The following is a 24624-nucleotide window of genomic DNA, read 5'->3' as shown; positions in this document are numbered from 1 at the left end:
GCTTTCACTTATAATTTGCCTATACGAAGTGAATACATGGAGACAAAGATGTACTGGGTTACACTCATCGGGTGATTTTCCTGTTGTTTTTGACAGCTGATCTTCTAATATTGCCTAATTTATTTCCTGTTCCCTGAAACAAAAGTTCCTGCTTCTGTAATTTATTTCCCCAGAGATGCTGGAGTTCAGTAGACGAGTTACTCCTAGCCTGACATGAGCTCTCCCTTCATCAATATCACAGGAACTGAGTGTCCCCCTGTGCTGTGGGCCTCCTTCTACTGGCCTTTATGTGCTTTTTGTGGAATGCTCCTTCAGCAGAAAATTTATTCTCGTTTAGAAGAATCTGAAAAAAAAAGAAAGGAAGGTGGAGTCAACTTCTGGTGACTTATGGGCAGTTAGAGTCAAATGTTTGAGAAATGGGCTTCTGAATCAGCAGGGATTTTACGGAGTGACTGGTAGAACTGCATACAGAGAGGTAGGGTATTCAGATGCCAAGAAATATGCTACTTCTATTAGGGCTAATAAAAAGACTGCATTGCTAAATTCAGGGCTAGGAGGGTTAATGATGACACATTCTTTTTTAGTATCAAAGATTAACATGATAACTTGCATATTAAAGTTAATTCAGACACACTGCTAATGGAGGAGGCATACAAAATTAATTTCTACAGCACCTCATAAATTATGATCACTCAGTCTTCCTTGCCTGGTGCTCTTTGTCTTGGTGAGAACGGCACACATACTTGGAGTGGGTGCACTTTAGGTCCCAGCGGGGCGGCTTGTACCCTGGAGGAGTTTGGAGAGCTGATGCCTGTTGGCTTCAGCCCTGAATCGCTGCCAGTCTTCTGCTGGGTGTTCCCCTGCTGGGCTGTACACTTCTTCGCTCCTCAGTTACCTGGTGTGGATCTTGGTTTGAATAGTTAACGAGGCAATGGAACTGAACTGATGTGAGGAGCATGCAGAAGGAGGGAGAGAGAACGGGAGAGAGGAGGAGAGAACTGCTCCCGCTCCATGCCGGAGGTTCCAGCAGCTTTGGTAACTGCATTCTTGAGCCTGACAGAGGACCAGTGCTCAGACTACATGAGAACCCAAGCCCAGGCTTTAAGAGCAGAGCCTCTGGAGTGTGAACGCCTAAGAGTGAGACCTGGGGCAGGATCTTAGGCAGTAAGCCTCAGTATCTATCAAACAGGTCAAATAAGAATACCTACCTGATAGCATGAATATTTTACAATCTGGTATAATTTACATAAGGTAAAATGTACAAGTCTGAAGTGTACAGCTCAGTGAATTTTTTTTTCATTTGTAAACACCCGTGCAATCACCCTCCATGTCAAGATAAAGCATATTTCCATTACCCAGAAAGTTACATATTCTTATTTTTAAAAATTAATAATAATAGCTTCTTTTTATTGGCTACATCACAGGGTATGTGGGATCTTAGTTCCCCCACCAGAGATCTAACATGGGCCTACTGCAGTAGAAACAAGGATTCTTCACCATTGGACTTAAAGGGAGTCCCAAGCTTCCACTTGCATGGTGCTTTCCACGGGTCCAGTGGCTGCTCTAAGTACTTTACGTACTCATTTCATTCTCACAGGCTTGTGACAGATGTGCTCCTATTATCTCTACTTTACAGACAAAACCACAAAGATTTAGAGAGATTAAATACCTTGTCCAAGTTCACACAGATAGGAACTGAGATCCTTGGTCTACTCCAGCTTATGGTGTGGCCTGGTCCTGACTGTGTTGGAGGAATGAGATAAAGACTCCTTCGCGTCCGACAGTCCTCCCCACCCCTCCTCTTCACAGCCCATCTGCCCCTTCGCCCTGTCTCGGGCCAGCAGGCTGTGCGTGGCGCTCTCACAGGAGGGCCCTCAGGGAGAGGGCCGGCCCTTCGCCACTGCCCCACCCCAGTTTCAGCAGCCCGCTGAGCTGCCAGGTGCTCTAGAGATAGACCTCGACTGTTGTTCCCACAAACGCTGCCCTCCAGTTTCTACTCAACTGGCTCTATTTGGTAAAGTTGACAGTGTTGACAAATGTACTGCCCAGATCACCAGGGCAGAATGGCTGCTTATCCATCTTTAGACTGCCTAAACCTTGTCTTTGCAATGAGCTAAAAACTTCAAGTGAGAACCCCTCATGCTTCTAAGCCCCTCTAACCTCCCTTGTCCCAACTTCCTATATTCACATATCCCCAATCAGTCCCTGTTTAGACCCCAGTTCCTTTTCCTTATTTTCTTCCTTGTCTTCTGTATTTTCTTTCCCCTCCTTTTCCTTTCTTTACATTTCATTGTGATCTTCACAGCCATCACCAAATAAACTTTAATAAGCTGTTCTCTGCTAAAGGTACTCTAATAGCTTATTGAAAATATTTATGGGAGGAGGCCACGTACAATGTGTTTTTAATATAGTTGAATTCATGCTTGCCATTTATATGAAATCATTTTCAGACCTTTGTCCCTTTGACATCTTCATTTGAATGTCTTACAGGTTCTCAACTCAACATTTCCAAGACTATATTCATTCTGTTCATGAAAACCTTCTCCTCTTCCACTGTTTTTCTGCCAGTCGTTGGGAGTTAGCCTTCAGACCGTCTTGTGCCTCATTTTTTACTTTCAAGTCAATCGCTAAGGCCTTTGAATGTCTCCCATGTATGCCTTGAATCTGGCCACTTCCTTCTTTGCCATTATGTCCTGGTCCTTTACACCTGTGCTACATATGATGCTTGACATTTGCTGGGCACTCCATAAATATTCATACAGATAAAAAGTATTAATAAATGAAGGTGCCATGTAAGGACAAGCATGCAGTCATGAACCCTCCTCCACTCACTGTTTCCATGTTTTATGTGAGCACATCCAGTAATCAAATGAAACAGTTAGCTTTGCTCAGGCTCTTTTTAGAATTCCACAATTTGATATCAAAAGCAGGTAATCACTCCTAAACTTAAAGTAGAGCATTTCATATTAAAACTCAAAATACAAAAAAAAAAAAAATCTCTTGAAAAATATAGTGCCAGAAAAGGCTGTGTTTCTCCCAAGGCATTGGTTCTTTTCTACCTCAGTGATTTACACACTCTAGAACTCGGATGGTTTCCATCATTGTCCTGATAGTTTATCACACAAGTGAGGAACTACATTTTATTGGCAACTGGAGCTCTTGTGTTACCTTTTATATTGGCGTGGCGTCTCCTTTTTGTATCTCTTTGGAACTAGGTAACACAGGAAGGAGTACATATAACTAAGAATAAATATATCAACAAGTACTGCGTAAAATAAAATACTGTCAGTTTTGCAGGAGTACAAGTTGAGATTCATCTGCAGGGACTGAACACAATTGGAAACACTGTGTATCTCACCCTGTGTGTTTTTTGTCCTGTTCCCATCGATTGACTGTTTCTTTTCTTTTGGATGCTCGGTCTGCTCTGAGAGTGAGGACCATCTATTGTCCTCCCTTTGCACAGAAAGTTTGTTACATGTTGCTGACTGACATTTATTCTATTTACTTTCTCCCTTCTCACACTTTCCCAATTTCCTCTTTGTTGGCTTCAGAATCTAAACAGGATCTCTTTGGTCCTCTCCTTCAAATTTTGGGCCTAAGTGTGTGATTCATTTCTTAAATCACTCTTTTGCTTCGGGCCTTCCAGGGGGGGCTTCTGTTGGTCCTGCTGCGTGAGTGGAGAAGTAAAGCAGGCGAGAACCTCGGCTCCTGGGGGCAGTCTTTCTTCTCCACCTTCTTAGCTGAGTGCTTGTGGCCAGAAGGAGAAACTCCTCCCGTTTCCATTCTTGATTGGGCAGGGGGCATAGCAGTCTTTTTTTTCCCCCTTTTTCTTTGAAGTTTGCATCCTATTCTTCAGCTTGTTTGAAAGCTATTGTGTTTGTCCTTTTCCCCTTTGTGATACACAGCACTAGATTTTAAATGTGTGGAGCTATAAATGAGAGGGGCTGCAGTTTCCTCGCCTCTGGAGCTGTTGAGGGAAAGGTGAGGGAAGGAGAGAATCAGATGATGTTAGAAACGATCACACAACATTCCATTTTGCTAATGTTTGAATACAGGAGAATTTTCTCATTTAATTCTCTGAAAATGAAGGACCCCTCTGTTAGCCTTAAAATGCAAACAAGAAGCTGTCAGAGCGTGCTTGTCTCAGAAATGGAATGCTGGCTGCTCATATTGATCCAAAACAATCCTGTTGGTTTTTGTTCTTTTTGGTGTTTGTGAGTTTTGTGATGACAGCGATATAGGATTATTTGTGTGTAGCTTGAGGATTGCCGGTAAGTGGCATTATTATTCTAAGTCACAAGCAGAAATGTAAAAGGATGTTCAGAGAAAGCTTGCCCGAGCTCTCTTTTAGTCCATCTATATACAAAAGGGAGCAGGAAAATCTGAGGCATATGTCCCAGTAATTTCAAATTATTCCCTCCTCTCAGGACTGAATTCTCTGAGCTTGATATTCCAGACAAAAGCACACTTTGTTTGAATGGTGCAGATAATAGCTTCTAGTCCAGAACACTAGAATTTTATTCCAATATGCCTGGACCAGGAGTTTTGTCAAGTATACATGTCAACTTCTGAAGTTTTGATATGTCCTGCTCTGGACTGAAAAACTTCTTAGGTACAGCATCAGATCCCCATGCCTCATTACACTTAGTCCAGGCACATCCCATTTGATTGTGCTGTGCTTTATTGCATTTCATAGATATTACTTTTTCTTTTTTTTTACAAATTGGAAGTTTACAGTAACTTTGTGTTGTCAGATGATGGTTAGCATTTTTTTTTCAATAAAGCATTTTAAAATGAAGATATATGTTTGTTTTAGACATAATGCTTTTGCACACTTAATAGACCAGAGTATGTGCCCAGTTGCTCAGTGGTGTCCAACTCTTGGTGACCCCAAAGACTGTAGCCCACCAGTCTCCTCTGTCCTTGGATTCTCCAGGCAAGGATGCTGGAGTGGGTTGCCATTTCATCCTCCAGGGGATCTTCCTGACCCAAGGATCGAACCCACGTCTCCTGTACTGGCAGGTGGATTCTTTATCTCTCCGCCACCTGGGAAACCCAAAGACAACAGTATAGTGTAAACATAACTTTCATGTGTTCTGGGAAGCCAAAAAAAAAAACAAATGCAACTTGTTTCCTTGCAGCATTTTGATTTATTGCAGCGGTCTGAAACTGCACCTGCAGTGTCTGTGAGGCACACCTATACCTACAACTGAACTTGTGTGCTTTATTTAGATCCTCTTCTGGGCATTTTAATCCCCATTTTTGAAGGGAGAGAGGTAGAATGATATATTTGACATCACACAGCCTGGCAGACCTAGGTCTCTGAACCCTCAGTCCAGAGTTCTGCCCACTTCCCCATCCCTGCCTTTGAGATTGGGTGGTGAAGTCAAAGATGGGAAGATGTTACAGGAGTGGCTGCTCAAGGAAAGTGGCGAAGGTGAAGAAACACACACGTTGCTCTCCTGATCACCTTTCCTCCAGCCCTCAGCTACTGCCGTCTGCCTTCCTCAAGGACAGCACAGCATAATGAATATTGAAATAACCCAACACTAAGTGGGTTTCTGCTTCTGAGAATTGCCCTTGGTATAGGCAGACGGGGCTCTCTCTCTCTGACATCTGCAAAAACTCATCCATTTTTCTAACACTTACTAGGATCCTACCATGTGATAGGCATTGTGCTCTGAGCTGCAGGAGACATGACTTGACTGAGATTAGCCATCTCACCCCAGGCTCTCACTGTCTTCTGGGGAACACGAGTGAGGTTTGAAGGTTGTGATTGCTGTCTGCTAGCCAGCTGCAGTGAGATGGGTAAGCTCAACCAACTGGAGTTGAATTAATGATTGGTTGAATTTTAAAATATGAAAGAAGTGTGTGACTAAACTTAAGACTAAATCACCGTGTTGATAGATGTTCATTTTTATTTAAATCTATGATTCTAGAATTAGGATTTGTTTGTCTTAGTCCTTTTAGTCTTAGATACTGTAACTTTCACTAAAACATACAAAACAATGAGCCATTAAACAAACCAACTCGCCAGGGTCTTGAGCTTTCTGTTTAAGTCGACCTTAAGGGAGCTAACAAATTCAAAGGGTGTCTGCCTCCAGTCTGCGGACTCTAGAATTTGGGAGTAATTATTTGCACTCATGAGTCTGTGAGTGAGGTTGGAACAGTGCTGACCTTGGAGTCACGTGATGGTCTGCCTTGAAATCTTGCCTCTGTTGGGGCCATACTAGCTAACTGATCTACTGTGAGCAAGCTACTGAGAGATCCTATTTTCTCATCTGTAAAATTGGAACAATGCCATATACAGAAGAGGTTTTGGTCAGGATTAAGTAACTTTCCAATATGGTACCCTGAACCCAGTAGGAGTTCAGCATATATAACCTAGCTCTCATCCCTGGTACTTCACTCTCCTGCTCCTTTTCATTCTCATTGGATTTCTAGACAAATGGTTTCTACCCCTTATTAAAATATGACCCCTATTGCTGAGAAAACCCTATTTGAGTATGTGACCACAGTTTAACTCAGAAAGTCTGAAAGGTGAAAGAGTTGCAGTTAAGTAAAGATTGAAACTCATGGAGACAGGAAATTGTGTGAGTCCCCAGGGGAGATAGGGCTGGGCTGAAAGGATTAAATGCTCTGTGTAGCATGGTACAGGAGAGAGGCAGTGGGTCAAGGATGATAAGCTCTGGAGGGCTGTGTGTGGCACTGACTATTGTAATGGGTACCCTAAGTGCTTGTAAATGGATTTGAATTTCAGTTGTCACTGAATTGGAGTAAAATGAGGGCAAAGGATGTAAGACCCAGCCCCTCCCAGTTAAAAAGCTACTTTGACCCATTTCTTCTCTTGCATGAATTTTAAATGGAGCACATTGCTGTGAGGAGAATCCTTCTTTAAAGACTGCCTGGATTGTCCAGTGTAGAGGCCACTTGGTTCAACCCCAAGCATTTCATTTGCTTCTCCTTCCATTAGCCAGGGTTAGGAGGTGGGTGAGACAGTCTTCTAGTCTCATCTGGTGTGGCATCATGAAGATAATCATTCTAAACATTAGGAAGCAAATCAAATTTTGGGTTGCTACTCAACTGGCCGTATCTGCTCTTTTATTGTCCTAAAAGCACTTTCTATGCAGCTAGATTGTGGTTTAATGAGGATACTGGTTGGGAGGAGGCTGGTCGCAGTAGCAGTGTAGATGATCTTGGAAAGCGCAAAGAGGTCGCCTGCCAGGACACACTGATTATGCGCTAATAGCTTCCAGAAGGTGTGATGACGGGCATCTCTGTAGCCACTTCTCACGTTCAGAGAAATGTTGGTGGGAGTCTCAGTCTTTCATTACTTGCTAGTTGAGGCAATGAAATGGGCTCCAGGATTAGATCCTAATTTGATAAACCCTAAAATAAGTGTATTGTTCTCTCACTCAGATGTTCACAATGCATATGCTTACACATCTCATCTGCAAGTTCGATTCTGCCTCTGAATTGTAACCTAAGTCTGTTCACTTTCCTTGGTCTCTCCAGCTACAAATGAATCAAGTTTTCATCTTCTTTCCCCTTCACTGTTATTGTAATGAACCAGGGTAGTTTAGTAGATGTGAAAATGGGCTCTGAGATCACATTTTCTAGGTTTAAATCCCAGCTTTGCCACTTACTAGCTGTGCAATATTTGGCACGTTTCTGAGCCTCTCTGAGTTTTAATTTCCTCATCCATAAAATAGGTAAAATGATATACTTCTTCATAGACAGGATGCCTGGTGAGCAGTAAGGGCTTAATAAACACTGTACTTCTTTTCCCCCTCTAGGAAATGCCTCCTTGGTGTTCTCCTACCCTCCTCTCTAGACCTGCCCCTATCCTCTATTGAAAATGCATGCTCAGTCGCTTCAGTCATGTCCAACTCTTTGGGACCCCGTGGACCATAACCTGCCAGGCTCCTCTGTCCATGGGATTTTTCCAGCAGAAATACTGGAGTGGGTTGCTGTACCCTCCTCCAGAGGATCTTCCTGACCCAGAGATTGAACCCATGTCTCTTGCATCTCCTGCATTGCAGGTGGATTCTTTACTGCTGAGCCACTGGAGAAGCCTGAAAATACAAAAACAAAGTATGTTTATCTCCACCTAGTAATCAAACTGCTTACATGGGCTACAGGGCCTGATGGTACCTGGCCCCAGCCACACCTTGATATTATGCCTTCCATTTCCCATAATCTGGCCACACGTATTTCCAGTGATTACTCCAACATATTAAGCAAATTTCTGCCCCGGGACTTTCACACACCATTTCACACACATTTCCTCTGCTGGGAATGGTCTTCCCTGAGATGGTTGTAGGCTGTTCCCTTCTCACCCTCAGGTCTCAGCTTAGGTTCTTCATTTCAGAGACTGTCTTAACTGCTGTACGTGGGAAAGTCTTCCCTGCACCCCGAGACGCTTTCTCAGGTTACTCAGTCGGTTGGCTTGCTGGCGGCTGTTGGTACTGTTTGCTGTGGCATCAGTGCTTAGGGCTCTGTCCACGTCTCCCGCAGCCATGATGGCAGCCTCTCCCTCCCAATAGCCAGCCCTGTCTTCCCCAGCTGGCCTCTGGCTGCAGGCCCCCTTTGCCCGGACACTGAGAACAGCCAGAGTGCCTGGGACCACCCATGCCCGATGTCTAAATACTCCAGCTGCTTCACCCCTGTGGCCCACACTGTCCCCAGAGGCCCCCTTCTGTGAGACTTGCAGCCTCCCTGGCTCCTTTCCTTCCTGGTCCCACTGCCCTGCTTCCCTTCCAGGGTCTTCTGGAACATTCCCTAATAAGTGCATCACCATCACCTAAACCTCATCTCTGAGTGTGCTTCTGGAGAGTCCAAACTAAGACAGTTATTATCTTCTTAAATAGTTTCTGATGTTCCATTAGAACATAATATCCATGAGAACAGTGCCAGTAATCATCTCTGTACATGTTTAAGGATAGAAATATATTCATGTAGAGATTACAAATTATGTTTATAACCAGTGTGACATTTTTTGGACATAAACATACATCATCTTGAAAATTCCAGCAATTACACATCAACCTACCCTTCCTGCCCTGACTATGTTTCTGAATGACAAACTCTACCTTGTTACAGGGGATTCACTTATAGGTTTAGTGCATTTTCATGTTTTATGTTAAATATAGAGGATAATATGACAAAAGCAATAGCTTGGTTTGGACTTCAAGTGAGTATCTAGAATAAAGTTCTGAAAGTATGTTTCTTCTTTAGGATTTACTGCCTAATTATATTTTCACCCCTCTAAGATACCCGACAAGAATGTTTACAGTTGCTGAATTCCGACATCTCTGAATTGTCTGTGTATGTTGAGCTGGGGAGACAGATTTTGGCCCTCAGGGTTCATAGAGCAGAGATGAAAGTCACAGTGGAGGCAGGCTGGAGGGAGTGAGGGATGACTCTGATGTTGTAATTAGGCCTGCTTCTGGGAAGGTAAGGAGAGTGAATCATGAGGGGCTGCTTAAGACTGTTGGGGGACAAGCCTGGTAGAGTTGTAAAGGCCTTGTAATCTGATCTGCAGTATGAAGTTGGTGGGTAGTTATTGATTTCCCAGTGGGTGGAATTACTTTTGTTCATGACACGGCAGCTAGAGGAGGGAGGCTGTGAGAACCATTTGCTGTCAGACTAGAGCTGTGTGTGGTCGCTCTCCTGCATGCCCAGCTGATGGAACCAAGTGGCCTCTGACACCTGCAAATGCTGCCCACACCAAGCAGAAGGAAGACAGCTGAGCAGAGCTGGGCTGGCCCTGCTCAGCTCTGCAAACTGGGTAAATGTTGGGTTTCAGTTAGGGGTCTTCCCTGCTTGCTCAAAGGCTGGTGGGAGGGGACGAGAGCAGGGCAAGCCTTGACCACCTCAAGTTCCTCACAGTCCCCCAAGAGGGATGAGCTGATCTGAATTTGCCTCTCAGTCAATAGGAACTTGACCGAAGAAGGACGAGTTTCACCTTAAAGCCTGTGAAAAATCGAACAGGATTGAAGAGTCCATTAACCTACGCAGGTGACAAAGTAAGGGGCTGGCTCTGAGTGGAGTGAAATTCCAAGTGAAGGCTGCCACAGGCAGACTGAGAAATGGGGTAACCACACTGAGGATGGGACTGAGGCCCTGATATAGATACCTCGTGTGTTTAACCTTTCTCCCCAAAGAGAGGGAGTCCTGAATGTTCTCAAGTCTCTTGATTCTGCTGGTGGAAGCGGGGTGTACCTGGGATGGAAGATCAGCAAACATGTCCCTAGTAGGGCTGGAAGGGGCCAGGCTCATCTTCATATGTTCACGTGTGATGTTTCTGGCTCTTGCTCCCTCTACCTTAGCTTCACGGAGGAGTGGTCATACCTTCTTTTTTATGGGCATTGCTTTTTATCCAAAGGCCTCTGTAGACCCTCCCTCAGTTCTGAGATGAGGTGTATACAGGTCAGTATAGGACTGGTACAGAACTGTGCTTAGTCGCTCAGTCATATCTGACTTTGTGTGACCCTGTGGACTGTAGCCCACCAGGCTCCTCTGTCCATGGGGATTCTCCAGGCAAGAAGACTGCAGTGGGTTGCCATATCCTCCTCCAGGGGATCCTCCCAACCCACGGGTCGAACCTACTCTCCCCCATCGCAGGTGGATTCTTTACCGACTGAGCCACCAGGGAAGCCTGGTACTGAACCGGTACCTCTGAAAAGACCACAAGGGATGATGTTGTTGTTCAGTTGTTAAATCGTGTCTGACTCCTGGTGACCTCGTGGAATGTAGCCAGACAGGCTCCTCTGTCCCTCATCTCCTGGAGTTTGCTCAAATTCATGTTCTTTGAGTCAGTGAGGCTATCTAACTATCTCATCCTCTGCCTTCCCCTTCTCATTTTGCCTTCAATCTTTCTCAGCATCAGGGTCTTTTCCAATGAGTTAGCCCTTCATACCAAGTCACCAAAGTATTGGAGATTCAGCTTCAGCAACAGTCCTTCCAATGAATATTCAGGGTTGATTTCCTTTAGAGTTGACTCATGTGATCTCCTTGCAGTCCAAGGGACTCCCTAGAGCCTTCCACAGCACCACAGTTCGAAAGCATCAATTCTTCGGTGCTCAGCCTTCTTCATGGACCAACTCTCTCATCCATACATGACTGGTGGAAAAATCATAGCTTTGCCTATATAGTCCCGTGTTGGCAAAGTGCTGTCTCTGTGTTTTAATACACTGTCTAGGTTTGTCATAGCTTTCCTTTCAAGGAGCAAGCATCTTTTTAATTTCGTGGCTGCAGTCACCATCTGCAGTGATTTTGACTATACCTGTGCATGAGAGTTGACTCACTGGAAAAGACCCTGATGCTGGGAGGGATTGGGGGCAGGAGGAGAAGGGGACGACAGAGGATGAGATGGCTGGATGGCATCACTGACTCGATGGACGTGAGTCTGAGTGAACAATGGGAGTTTGTGATGGACAGGGAGGCCTGGCGTGCTGCGATTCATGGGGTCGCAAAGAGTCGGACACGACTGAGCGACTGAACTGAACTGAACTGTGCATGAGAGATGGTGGTATACCACAACTACTGGAGACAATTTGAATTCAGAATGTGGGGCTTATTCTGTCCTCAGCTTTGGGCTTCAGCTTCATTTCTGGGATATTAATAAGAATCTCATTGTTTGTCCTGTTACATAGACATGGTCACATAGTAGAGAAATGGGAAGACACAAGTCTAGCCCGGGTGCTACAGGAGCAGAGAACAGGGTTACCCCAGTCAGAGTTGGGGTGTCACAAACGTTGACATAGGGGATTTGGCAACTAAGTTAAGACCTCAGAGGCAAGGAGGAGTTGGTCAGGTGAAGATGGATGGGATAAGTACATTCTGGACAAAGAAAACAATGTGTGAAAACTGAGACGCAGGAGGGGTGGCGAGGCTATGGTGGAGTGGCATGGGAGGGGGGGCGTGCAGGGGTGAGTGATGTCTGCCCATTGCGGGCCTTCAGCTCTGCCGAAGCGTGTGTGAAACTCACCTGCAGGCCCTCGGAGAGGCTCTACCGAAGCTCCTCAGGGAGGGGAGTCCCGTGGTCAGGTTTGAGTTTTGGGAAATTCCTGCTGCTGAAATTGGAAGAGGGGATCAATTTGGGAGACTTGGAACAGAGCATACAGGAAGTTGGCCCAGGGGTTAGATGGATTTGACTTCTCAGTGGAGAAGATGTTGGGGATAGAAGAAGAAATCAAGTCTGCTTGGTGGACTGTGTTCCTGGGTGTGTCTTTGCTCAGAGTGAGCACAGGAGAAGAAGCGGGCTCGTGGGGGGAAGACAGCAAGTTCAGATGTTTTCCTTAGGAGCATTTTCCTCTGGGGCTGCAGCTGTGGCTGTGATCACAGGTATATCTGTGGCCTGATGCACCTCAGGGTGGTTTTCCAAAATGGACAAAGGATCCATTTTGATCTTTCCATGGAGCTGATAGTGGGGAGAAGGAGACGATGAAAAAGGCCATCTTATTTGAAGTGTCCCTGAGTTGTGAAATTATTGCAAAAACATATCACACTTCAAGAGACTTATGAATTCAGTCAATGGCACCTTCTGCCAAAGGATAAAACTTTCTCTGAAAAGGAAGAATTCAGAGCCCAGAAACACTGCATTTTTGTCTCTGCAAGTTACTTTGACAAAAGAAAACTCCTTTCTGTGACAATACAGAGTTGAGTAGCTCTGCAGGTTCCTAAGTGCCTGGTCTGAATTACAATTTGAACTTGTTGTCACCTGATGGCAGACCTCCAGCCTTGTTTGGGCTCAGTTTCCCAGGCTGGGTTTGCAGGTCTCTGATGCTCATTGCCCCTTCATATAAACATTGGTTTAAGGCTCTGCAATATTTATCTTTTAAATCATTTCTGTTTGTTTGCTTCACAATCAAGTCACAATTTAGAAATACTGCTTCCTGAGGCTTTACAGACTAATATGATTTCACAGCTCCAATTACAAATGAGAAAAATTATTTCATCTCAAAACAGAGGAGCCAGACGTTTCTGAGAAATCATGGTTAATGAGAAGACAAAGTACTTTCTGAAAAGCAGGTCACACTATTAATGGCTTCCTCAGCTAAAATCTTGCTGACTCTCAGAACCAAGGGCCCTCATCTTGTGGGGATGCTGGGTTTGATAACCTGTAAAGTAGGTGACTTTCAGATTGAAAAACCACTGATTCTGTTGTGGCCTGGTCTGGAGCTCCCACAACTTCAGTGGTTCGTAAACAAGGCAAACATCCACTGTCTTTCCACCTAGCAAATATACCTTCCTTCCTGCCCCTTCCTTTCAAACTCTGTTTTATGAATCATAGAGTTTTGGATGAGGACTTAACTATCATTTTGTTAACCCTGCATCTGATACTTTGAATACCTGTTCATCATTCCTTCTCAGAAGCAGCTGCTCAGTCATGCCTGACTCTTTGCAATCCTGTGGACAGAGAAGCCTGGCAGGCTGCTGTCCATGGGATTTTCCAGGCCAGAATACTGGAGTGGGTCATCGTCCCCTTCTCCAAGGGATCTTCCCAACCCAGGGGTTGAACATGGGCCTCCTGCATTGCAGGCAGATTCTTTATCATCTGAGCCACCAGGGAAGTCCTCAGGAGCAGCTAAGCTACCTACTTTTTAAATATTTCTAGGGATGGAGAACTCACTGTTGTATTTTTTCATGAGAATCTAATAATTTAGCTCCATTTTAAGTAGAATGTAAAGTCTGGTACTTCTCAAGGAGGTCTTCATTAACACCTAAAATCTTTCAACTGGCCCTTTCCCTTACACCCATATCTTTGTAAGGAGATCTGGCTGAAGTATCTCAACTAGAATACCAGCAGAATGAACTTTAAAAAATATTCTTGTTTTATTTATTTGGCGGTGCTGGGTCTTAGTGGTGGCACATGAGACCTTTAGGTGTGGCCTGTGGTATCCAGTTCGCTGACTAGGGATCGAACCAGGACCCCCTGCATTGGGAGTGCAGAATCCTAGCCACTGGACCACCAGGGAATTCCCAGAATGAATTTCAAAGGAAAAATCTGACCTTCACTACTTTGCTGCTCTATTTTATGGCCAATGACAGTTGCCATTCCAAGAAAGTAGAGGCATCAGTTTTTTCTTGTCTACTTAAGTCTGCCTCTTATCTCTGTTGACTTTCTTGCTGTGATGGGCATTCTCCCCCACCCAAGAATAGAGACTGGCACTTCGGGAACCTTCAATAAATGGTAGACTGACTGACTAAGTGAAGTGGAGGAATGAGTTAATTAGTTGCCTCAATAGACTAACTCTTTGTCTACCTTTACATATCTCCTTTCTGTAGATCCTGTGTGCGTGTTAGTCGCTCAGTCATGTCTGACTCTTTGCGACCCCACGAATTGTAGCCCGCCAGGTTCCTCTGCCTATAGCATTTTTCAGGCACGAATACTAGAGTGGGTTGCCTATTCCTCTTCCAAAGGATCTTCCTGACCCAGGGATCAAAACTATGTCTACTGCACTGGCATGCGGATTCCTTACCATGAGCCACCTGGGAATTCCCATTTACAGATGTAGAGGTTTTAAATGATTTTAAATCTTGGATCACAAATGTCTGTTGTTTTGGGCTTTAAAACATAGTTTTTTTATGCTTTAAACTCAAGACCATACATTTCCTTCTCCAGATCTTTCTTTAAGCTCTTGCCAAATCTTTAGTTTCAACAGAAAATAAGAATGTTGTGTCAGAGGGTAGGAATGCAGGGAGGTAGAATCCAGCGGTTTTATTCTCATTTGCCATCACTTGGACTACTGCAGTAGCATGTTCTCTGGTCTCTGCTCTTCGGCCTTTTCTTCCTCCAGCTGTTCTATATGCTACAGGGGAATGTGTGTGTGCTAAGTTGCTTCAGTCGTGTCTGACTTTTTGTGACCCCATGGACTGTAGCCCTCCAGGCTCCTCTGTCCATGGGATTCTCCAGTCAGGAGTACTGGAGTGGGTTGCCATGCCCTCCTCCAGGCATCTTCCTGCTCCAGGGATCCAACCTTCATCTCTCATGTCTCCTGCATGGACAGGCAGGTTCTTTACCACTAGTGCCACCTGGGAAGCCCACAATGACGTGAGTCACCTTAAAAACAATTATTCTTATGACTCCCTTTGCCCAGAGAACTGTGGAAGAACAAGGTTTTCGTTGTTTTAAATTTCCTTTATTGCAATCTCTTTTTATTTTACAAGCAAAATAAGCTTTTCAAACAGGAAGACTTTATAATCCTTGCCTAATGTAATAAAAGAAAGAACAGTTCTTTTGGTGGGGTTTAATTATGACAACATCAGTGAAGAGAGTTAATTTTCATGAAGCTGGTGAGGCCCATCTGCCAAAGACAAAGAGTTTGCAACTTCAAATGAACTCAGTTTTACCTATAACATCGTTCTTTTATTTTTAAAGAAGATTTCTAACCTGGATATTGATAGCAAAGAAAGGTTGCTGTTTGATTCTTGTTGCTTATAATGACAATTAGGTTTTGATCTGCATTCAGACTTGGACACTAGGTAAATGCCGTCTTGGATCAATGATACCCCATTTCTGTGGACCTTTATGTATGTGTTTATTGGCTGTGCCTCGTGACATGTGGGATCTTAGTTCCTTATCCACGGATGAAACCTGTACCCCTGCTCTGGTAGTGCAGATTCTTAACTGCTGGACCACCAAGAAAGTCCCAATATAACAAGCATTCTTACACATACAATTTCCTGCAAAAACAAAAAATTTCAAAGTTACAAGTTAACATCTTTTAGAAGGTAACGAATTGTTAAGTAAACATTGCAGGAAATTTCTTTAGCCACTTTAATAAAGAGACTTGGACAAAATTTCAACTTTATGGTGACAAGATATGGGATAAGCAAAGATTTAACTTAAATTTTATGGTAATTAGTATGTAGATATTATACAGTCTTTTTTCTTATCTCTCTAAACAAAGGATAATGGCTAACTCAACACCTTGTATTCTCAAAAGTCCTTAGGCCAACCATTTCTTAAGTCCAAATAAAATACCATTAACCTGTAACCCTTGATTACATCTATAGTACTGAACAAAGCTGAATCAAAATTTTGTTGCCTATAATTTTCTTTTTCCATAGAACTATAACCTTATGCCTACCACAGAATTTAAGAATTTTCTTTTTCAATATTATCTTCTATTATTCTAGGACGTCCCTGGTGGCTCAGGTGGTAAAGAATTGGCCTGTAATGCAGGAGTCCTGGGCTCCATCCCTGGGTCCAGAAGATCCCCTGGAGAAGGGAATGGCTACCCACTCCAGTGTTCTTGCCTGTAGAATTCCATGGACAGAGGATCCTGGCAAGCCATAGTCTATGCGGTCGCTAAAGTTGGGCACAACTGAGTGACTAACAAACTACAACTTTATGCCAACCATTGAATTTAAGAATTTTCCTTTTCAGTATTATCTCCTATTAGTCTACTTCCAAGAGACTGTTCTCCTTACCCAGGTCCATGTACTCTATTATTTATTTTTAAAAATTTTATTGAAGCATAGTTGATTTACAGTGTTGTGCCAATCTCTGCTGTACAGCAAAGTGATTCCATTATATACATGTATTCTTTTTAATATTCTTTTCTATTATGGGTTATCATGAGATATCGAACATAGTTCCTTGTGCTTTATAGTAGAACTTTGTTGTTTATCTGTCCTGTATATAATAGTTTATTCAACACATCTGCTGCTGCTGCGTCGCTTCAGTCGTGTCCGACTCTGTGCTACACAACCACAAGTCTGTTCTCTCTGTCTGTGTTTTGTGGATACGTTCATTTGTGCTGTATTTTAGATTCCACTTGTAAATGATGTCATACGGCGTTTGCCTTTTTCTGTCCGACTGACTTCAGTTAGTATGATACTCTCTAGTTGCATCCATGTTGCTACAAATAGCACATTTTCTCCTTTTATATGTTTGAGTAATATTCCATTGTATGTATGTACCATATCTTGGTCCACGTACTCTAAATCACTCTCTGTTCTCTAAATCTCCACTCTATCAAAGGCAATATTATTTACTCACCAGTGACCATTTCAAATGACACCTCTTTTATTCATTCCACCAAGATTTACTGAATAGCTACTAAGATCCAGATACTGTGTCGGACACTTGAGATTTAATTTGGCTGTCACGAAGCTTACACTTTGGTTGGATGAATGGGCATTAATTAATTACACTGGTTAGAATTTAATTACAAACTGATTTTGGTGCTCTGAGGGAAGGGATGTGATTCTGTCAGAGCCTATGAAGCTTCTATGCACCTTCCAGCCATAGATTATTTCTCTCTTCTGAAGCCCTCATGGCATTTAATAACTCTGCCAGTTGAAATCTTTGGCTGTGAGCAACATAAACCTATTCTAGTAAATTTAAGTAAAAATAAGTGCATTTGGATAATAAGGAGTAGTTCAAGAATAAGAGGAAAAGCTGGGGAACCAGTCTTCAGAGAGGGGAGACTCAGAGTAGCCCTGGGAGAGGAGGCAGCATCCGCCAATGGGCAGCCTTCCCGGGGCGCTCCTGTGCAGACAGGTGAGCTCGCGGAGAGATAATACCCTATGTCTTGTGGCTAAGAGCACAGGCTCTGCAGTCAGACAGGGGCCACCACCTACTATGGTGCGCAGACTGGGGCATGTCCTCTGTTTCCTCATCAGCACAAGGGGAGAAATGACAGTATCTATCTGCCTCCTATAGGCACTGGGAACATTAATGGAGGTAATTCTTGCAAGACACTTAAAATGCACCTGGCACATTGTAAGCACTCAGTATATTAGCAGTGTCAGCAATTACTGTTTTTAAATTTTCCTCGAGGTTCAAATCAAGGGGATATCCTAAATAGGGTCCCTTGCTCCTTGGAAGAAAAGCTATGACCAACCTACACAACATATTAAAAAGCAGAGACATTACTTTGCCAACAAAGGTCCATCTAGTCAAAGCTATGATTTTTCCAGTAGTCATGGATGGATGTGAGAGTTGGACTATAAAGAAAGCCGAGCACCGAAGAATTGATGCATTTGAACTGTGGTGTTGGAGAAGACTCTTGAGAGTCCCTTGAACTGCAAGGAGATCTGATCAGTAAATCCTAAAGGAAATCAGTCCTGAATATTCATTGGAAGGACTGATGCTGAAGCTGAAACTCCAATACTTTGGCCACTTGATGCGAAGAACTGACTCATTGGAAAAGACCCTGATACTAGGAAAGATTGAAGGCAGGAGGAGAAGGGGATGACAGAGGATGAGATGGTTGGGTGTCATCACCAACTCGATGGACACGAGTTTGAGTAAACTCCAGGGGTTGGTGATGGACAGGGAGGCCTGGCGTGCTGCAGTCCATGGGGTCGCAAAGTCAGAAATGACTGAGCGACTGAACTGAACTGAACTGAACTTGACCCTTGTCCAGAGGAAGGCAGGGAGCCTTGTGACAATATCTCTCGGATCATATTCCATTGCAGATTGGCTCCCCAGGGTGAGACCAGGATGCTGTGCCAGAAGAAGGTGTGGACCCTGGGCTGACAGAATGAGAGATGGTGTCTCCTTCCCCCTGCCTTTACCTGACTCTGTCTGCTGCCTTTGCTCTTTGCATTGTTGCTGACTCCCTCTGTCAGGTTTTAAGTGTCTAATGGGTGAGAACCATGTATTATCCCTGTACATCCAGAAATACAGCTCCTTCCACATCAGAGATGTTCAACTCTTATTTGCTATATTGAATTAAAATAAAATTGTTGCGTATGAGTCACATATTAGTGCTAGAAGCATCTAGGTGGGGATGACTTGAAATGTTTTTGAATTTTTCAGTTCCCTCAAGGTTTGCTGGTTTTAAGAGAAATATAGAAAGAAAGCTGCATAGGATTTCAGAACCTTCCAGATATTTCCTGAGACAGCAGTGCCAAGAGAGTTACCCTTCTTTGCAAAGGTTTTAATTTATTTAAAATGAAAGCCATGGTGCATGAGGAAGTGGGAAGTAATTCATTTTTTTTTTTACTATTTATGCTAGTGAAAAATGTCTATCAATAGTGGTATGACAAATGAACAAATATATCCATACTGTAAAACAGCTGCAAAAACTTAATGTTGATCCCTCTATATGATAACATAGAAAGAGCTCCAAAAACCATTGGTGACTAAAACAAGTACAGAACAATACGTACAGTGTAGTCCTCTTTTATAAAAAGGAAACAAAACAAAAACGATGCTATGTTTTATACTGATACATGCATATGTAAAACATAAAAAAATGATCTTGAAGGATTATCATCATAGTGTGATATGGTTTACTTAAATGAAAAGCCAAATCAAAAAGATGCTGCATATTTTATACCAGTATACACCCACATATACACACATACATTTTTATATGTATATACACACGTATGGACTACAATAACGGGTTGGTTGCTTCTTGAGAGTGGGTGTTGGGAGAAGGGCCAGAATTGTAAATAATTTTCTAAGAAAATGGTAACCTAATTTCTAACATTCACCTTTTTACAAGAAGGATATATTCATGAATTGCCTCTGTAATGAAACATTATCTAGAAAAGAAAGAAAGGAAGCTAAAACAAACCAACGAGCTCATATGCCTCTGAACTGCCTTCATTCCAGAATGCCGGGACATTCTGCTTCCTGTCATTACCAAGGAGCTGAAGGAGCTCCTGGAGCAGAAGGACGACATGCAACACCAGGTTCAGGAGAAGAAGTACTGTGTCGAGTTGCTCAACAGCATTCTGGAAGTCCTCAGCCGTCAGGACGCGGTGAGTCTTCGTGATGATGTAGATGTCCTGAACTCAGACTAGCGCTCAGTTGATTAAGTTCTAAAATATTGATGCTGATGAATAGCACTTGAAGTCTAAAGATAAAAGTCAATGGCTTGCTCAGCGGGCCTATTTTTCCAGTGACTAACTCCCCATCTGTTAAAGACGGCTTGGGGACTAGAGCTGAGCGTGTAGCATTTTGTCACCGTATTTCTTGTTGAATAGGCCTCTTAGGGTGTAGGTATGGACATATTGCAGACTTTTTAGATGAATTGTTCATTTATTAAAGCCCTGACTTGTAGGGATGGAAATGAGGAAAATTTGCTATGCCTACATAGCCAAGAAAACTCACTTCCCTGCTTTCTGGGCTGATTTTCCTTGGTTTTCCTTCCTTGGTTACCTCCCACAGTGGTGAGATGGTGAAGACTCTTTATGGATGAACAGAATGCTCAGGCCTAGATCTTAGAGGTAGGCTGAGGAGTAAGGTGGTGCTAGGGAAGTGGCCAGTGTCTACTGCTTGACATCATTCAGAGGCTAGGCAAGCCTGAGCCCAAACGGAAAGTCTTGGTGGGAGTAAGTAGAGGGCTTCCAAAGGGCAGAGTCTGCAGAAGACAATGAGGAAGATGGAGTGTGATAACAGTAAAGACCGAGAAGCAGTGATTAAACACAGGACTAGAATTCTTGAGACTTGAAGATGGAGATAAACATTCATGGTTGACTCAGGTTCGTCTGCAACCTTACTTCATCCCTGAATAACGTCCAGGAGTGTCTGTCCCTAGATGGGCTGCTCTCAGAGCCAGGTAGACCCAGACAGCCAGTAAGTCTTCCCTGAGTGTTCGTGTGACCATCCTCTCTCCTCCCTTCAGATTCACTGAGAAGGGCTTTCTAGATGAATTGGATCTGTGTTTGACTATATAAGAAAACTGCGAAACAGTATTTTTTCCTGCTCATATCCAATAGTGAACCATTATTATCAGTTTCCTAGTATGTCTCTCTTCTGTCGTGTCTTTTCCACTTTTAGCATCCTGGTTGTTTTTTCTTGTCTCATTTCTAGGCGAATGAGGCATGTAGCCAGCTTCATTCATTCATTCATTCGTACATATGATGTACTAGGTATATGCCAGGCACATGGCACACAAAGGCATATCTTTTTTCCTAAGAAAATACCTATAAATATATAAAGAAAAAGTGACAATATAATACAGTGACTAAAATCTAGATGCATCCTAGGAACTGGAGCTACACAGACTCTGTGCGTGTGTGTGTGTGTAAACGTTTTTTCAAGGAAGCCTTCTCAAGAGAAGGAAAGCTTCAACTTCACTATTCAGAAGTGAATAATTAAATAATGATCACCAATGGTACTTTATTTGCTATTCCGTAAGTACTTGCTAAATGCAGTCCAAGCCTTCTTTCTTCACACATTGATCACTGCTAAAGATTATCATTCTCATTTTACGAATGGAAACCTGAAATTCACAGACTTAAAGTTCAAGGCCAGACAGCAGATAAATAGAAGGCTGAAAATTCGAACCCAGTTTGTCAGACTCCAAAGTCTGCATAATTATAGACCCTGAGGATACAAAAGCATGGTCTTTTCCCTCTTGTCTTTTCCTATCCTGTCTTTTTTGTGGGGAGAGTGAGTATAATGCCCCAAAGCTTGAGTACCTCTAATTCACTCTGTGAGAATGTTATGATGACGGGGTTGTTTTCATCAGCATGTTTTCACTAGCCAGCTGTTGAACTGGTTCCAGTCTTTGCTATTTGATCTTTAAAACGAATTTAGGGAATGTTTGCTCTTACTCTCACAATGTAAAAAGCATAACGATTGGCACACTATATCTCCAGAAATTTCCCAGAGAATAGGGCTTCTTCCTCTTGAAAAAAAGTTTCCAGTGTTTCTTATATAGTAGTGCTCAGGTCCCTTTTTATAGGGAAAAATTCCAGATACTTGGGCTTACGCTAGGGTACCCCCGTTTGAGGACACACTTATCACGTGTTCTGCCAATTTCCTGATTTGGGTAAAGGGGTGGCCCCAGTTCACAAATCAGTTGTTAAGCAGCAATGCTAGGCTCTGCCTGAGCCAGGGGAGTGGGCCCCTGGAATTCTATCCTGACAAGTTGTCATCATTTTGTCCACTGGGTAACCCTGGACACCGGTGACAAGGGGCTGCTGTCTCACACACCCCAAGTGCTTGGGGCTTCAAAGCCAACGAGTGTGTGGGAGGCCCAGGGCCCCCGTGGGGCTTGTGGCAGCTGGCCTTGAGGTGTGTGGGAGGCGGAGTGCCACTCTCCAGGGCCTCTGAGTGTGTGGGTTTGGTAATGACTTCTGAACCCGGGACTAACCCACCTCTTTCCCAGAATGAGCAGCTGTCTTTGCTGGTGAGTGGGTGAATAGTATTGCTACCACTGGGTTTGGTACAGTGTTGGCACCATGTGCGAGCTTCACGTCTAACTTCTCCAGCTCATGAAGATAGGAATCTCTCCTTCCTCTTCTCAAAAACGTTGTCTTCCACGAAGAAGATCCATTCAGTAACCATTATTAGTTTGAGTTAAACCAAAAATCAGAAGCCCCAAAGTATCTAATCTAAATCTCTCTTGTTCCAGGCTATGGAAGCTCTCAACTCTGGCTACATGTTGCCTGACAGGAGAAACTTTTTATAAAGCAGTTGTGCCCAGGTTCCAGTTGACTGGCGTTGGCCAGAGTGTCGCAATAGCATGCTCATGGGGTGGTGATAATAGGCAGCAGGGTGGAGGACCACAGCTTTAATGCAAAAGATCTTAGACATGAGTGTACATCCCAGTGACCTGGAGGAGCTGTGACAACAGGGTTCTGATCATTAGTTTTGGAGGATGGGGCTGATCTCGGGTCGCCTCAGCCTGCAGCAGCTTGAAGCAGGTTTTAGTTCTGAGCCAGAGGGTGACGGAGAAGGCGATGGCACCCCACTCCAGTACTCTTGCCAGGAAAATCCCATGGACAGAGGAGCCTGGTAGGCTGCAGTTCATGGGGTCGCTAAGAGTCGGACATGACTGAGCGTCTTCACTTTCACTTTTCACTTTCATGCATTGGAGAAGGAGATGGCAACCCACTCCAGTGTTCTTGCCTGGAGAATCCCAGGGACGGGGGAGCCTGGTGGGCTGCCGTCTATGGGGTCGCACAGAGTCAGACACAACTGAAGTGACTTAGCAGCAGCAGCAGCAGAGGGTGAGGTTGGTCCATGGCAGTGAGAGGTCTGAATCCTAGCCACTAGGCCAGTGGCCAGTGACAAGGCCCTGGTCCTTTGGCTTTGCAGAAAAGAATTCCCACAAAGACAGAAAGTAGTGAAACAAGTAAAGTGTTTATTAGGAGGAAAGGAATATAGTCCATGTGGATAGATGCAGGCAGACCCACGGAGAGGGTCACTCCCTTGTGGTGTTTAAAATCACTTACATGGGGAATTTCTTCCAGGTTTCCTTTGGTCAGTCATTTTGATTTGCCGGGTTCTGAGTCCTTATTTGGCTTGTCTCAGGGTGCTCTCGTGTGTGTGTGTGTGTCTGTGCGGGTGCGCATCTCTCAGCCGAGATGGATTCCAGCGAAGAGGCCTATTGGTAGCTTAGCACCACTCTTCTTTTGACTCCCAGGAACCCTCTAGTTGGGAAGGTCTCCTTGACTTTGAGAATGAGAAATATGAGGCCTCTTCTCTGGCAGGGCCCAGCCTCAGCTCTTGATTGTTGTTGTCCTGTTGTTGTTGTTGTTTAGTTGTTCACTTGTGTCCAGTGCTTTGTGATTCTGTGGACTGTAGCCCGCCAGGCCACCAGTCTCCTCTGTCCACGGAATTTCCCAGGCAAGAATCCTGGAGTGGGTTGCCATTTCCTTCTCCAAGGGATCTTCCTGACTCAGGGATGGAAACCTGTGTCTCCTGCCTTGGCAGGCAGATTCTTAACCACTGAGCCGTCAGGGAAGCCCTGCCCTCCCCTTCCTCGATTGTCCTGCTGTTGATATTTTGGAGTTTGTGTCTGCAGGGAATGGGCTCCAGTTGCTCACTTGGTGGACGTGGGAGGCATCTGCCTCCTGCTTCGAGGCCTGATTGTTTATTTTTCTAACAAATGCCCAGATGATATGGATACTGCTGGTCCAAGGACTACACTGTATGGGCCACTGCTCTAATGTGACCTAATTTTTTTCATCTTCACTATTCACCAGTAATGGAAGAACAGTTGGGCTCATCCTCAGTTCTTTACCTTCTTAATTGAAGAGCCCTTTCCAGTCTATAAACCATCTCCTCTTCCAATATGGCATTTAATAAACCATAGAATGGCAGTCTTCAAACACAGTCATTTGTGCTCATCAACTCATTTTTATGTGGTAGTGGGGACATGGCCTGTGTGAAGATCTGACTTTGAAAATCCAAACCATCAGATGTGCTTTTGGTTTCTTCAGGCGCCAACTTCTCAAAGTTGGAAATTTCGAAGAAAAAAACTGAGAAAGACTCCTAGAGTAAATGCCCTGGATTTTTCTTCTGGTTGCTTGGATCCTCTGTGTTGATAACAACATAGCCATCTATTTTTAAACTGACTTTCTCTTGGCACCATGGAATAGCCTGTCTCTCCATCTCAAGCATGGGCTATACCTACCTCCTGAACCATTGCCAAGGGTCAGAGCCACGTGTGGAAATTTAGTAATTACAGTGCAGGTTGCCGAGTTTCCTTTTTGGGAGACCTTGTGTGTTTGAGGAATGGGAAAGAATGCTTGTCTTCAATAGGTTGTCATTATTTGTGTGATTACAGCCCAGCACAGCAGGCCTGGCATGAGGAAGCTATGTTTTCCTATTACTACCTTCTTCACTGTAACCCTGGGTGGCTTATGATTCAGGAAGGTTTGTCTGCCTGAGCTTAGGTCTTGAGATATATATATATA

The 24624-nt window shown here is 43.9% G+C and overlaps 1 protein-coding gene across 1 annotated transcript in view; it reads left to right on the top strand.

Moving 5' to 3' along the window:
* DOCK2 (dedicator of cytokinesis 2) overlaps window positions 1–24624 on the top strand; it is a 467146-nt gene that overhangs the window by 151739 nt on the left and 290783 nt on the right. Inside the window, exon 26 of the mRNA XM_010854580.1 lies at window positions 19583–19731. Coding sequence (XP_010852882.1) covers window positions 19583–19731 — 149 coding nt within the window. The remainder of the gene's footprint in view (window positions 1–19582; window positions 19732–24624) is intronic.

Source organism: Bison bison, unplaced genomic scaffold (assembly GCF_000754665.1).
Source record: "Bison bison bison isolate TAMUID 2011002044 unplaced genomic scaffold, Bison_UMD1.0 scf7180017864343, whole genome shotgun sequence".
NCBI classification, from domain to species: Eukaryota; Metazoa; Chordata; class Mammalia; order Artiodactyla; family Bovidae; genus Bison; species Bison bison.
Note: the sequence above shows the minus strand (reverse complement) of the source record. Positions and strands in the feature narration are given on the sequence as shown.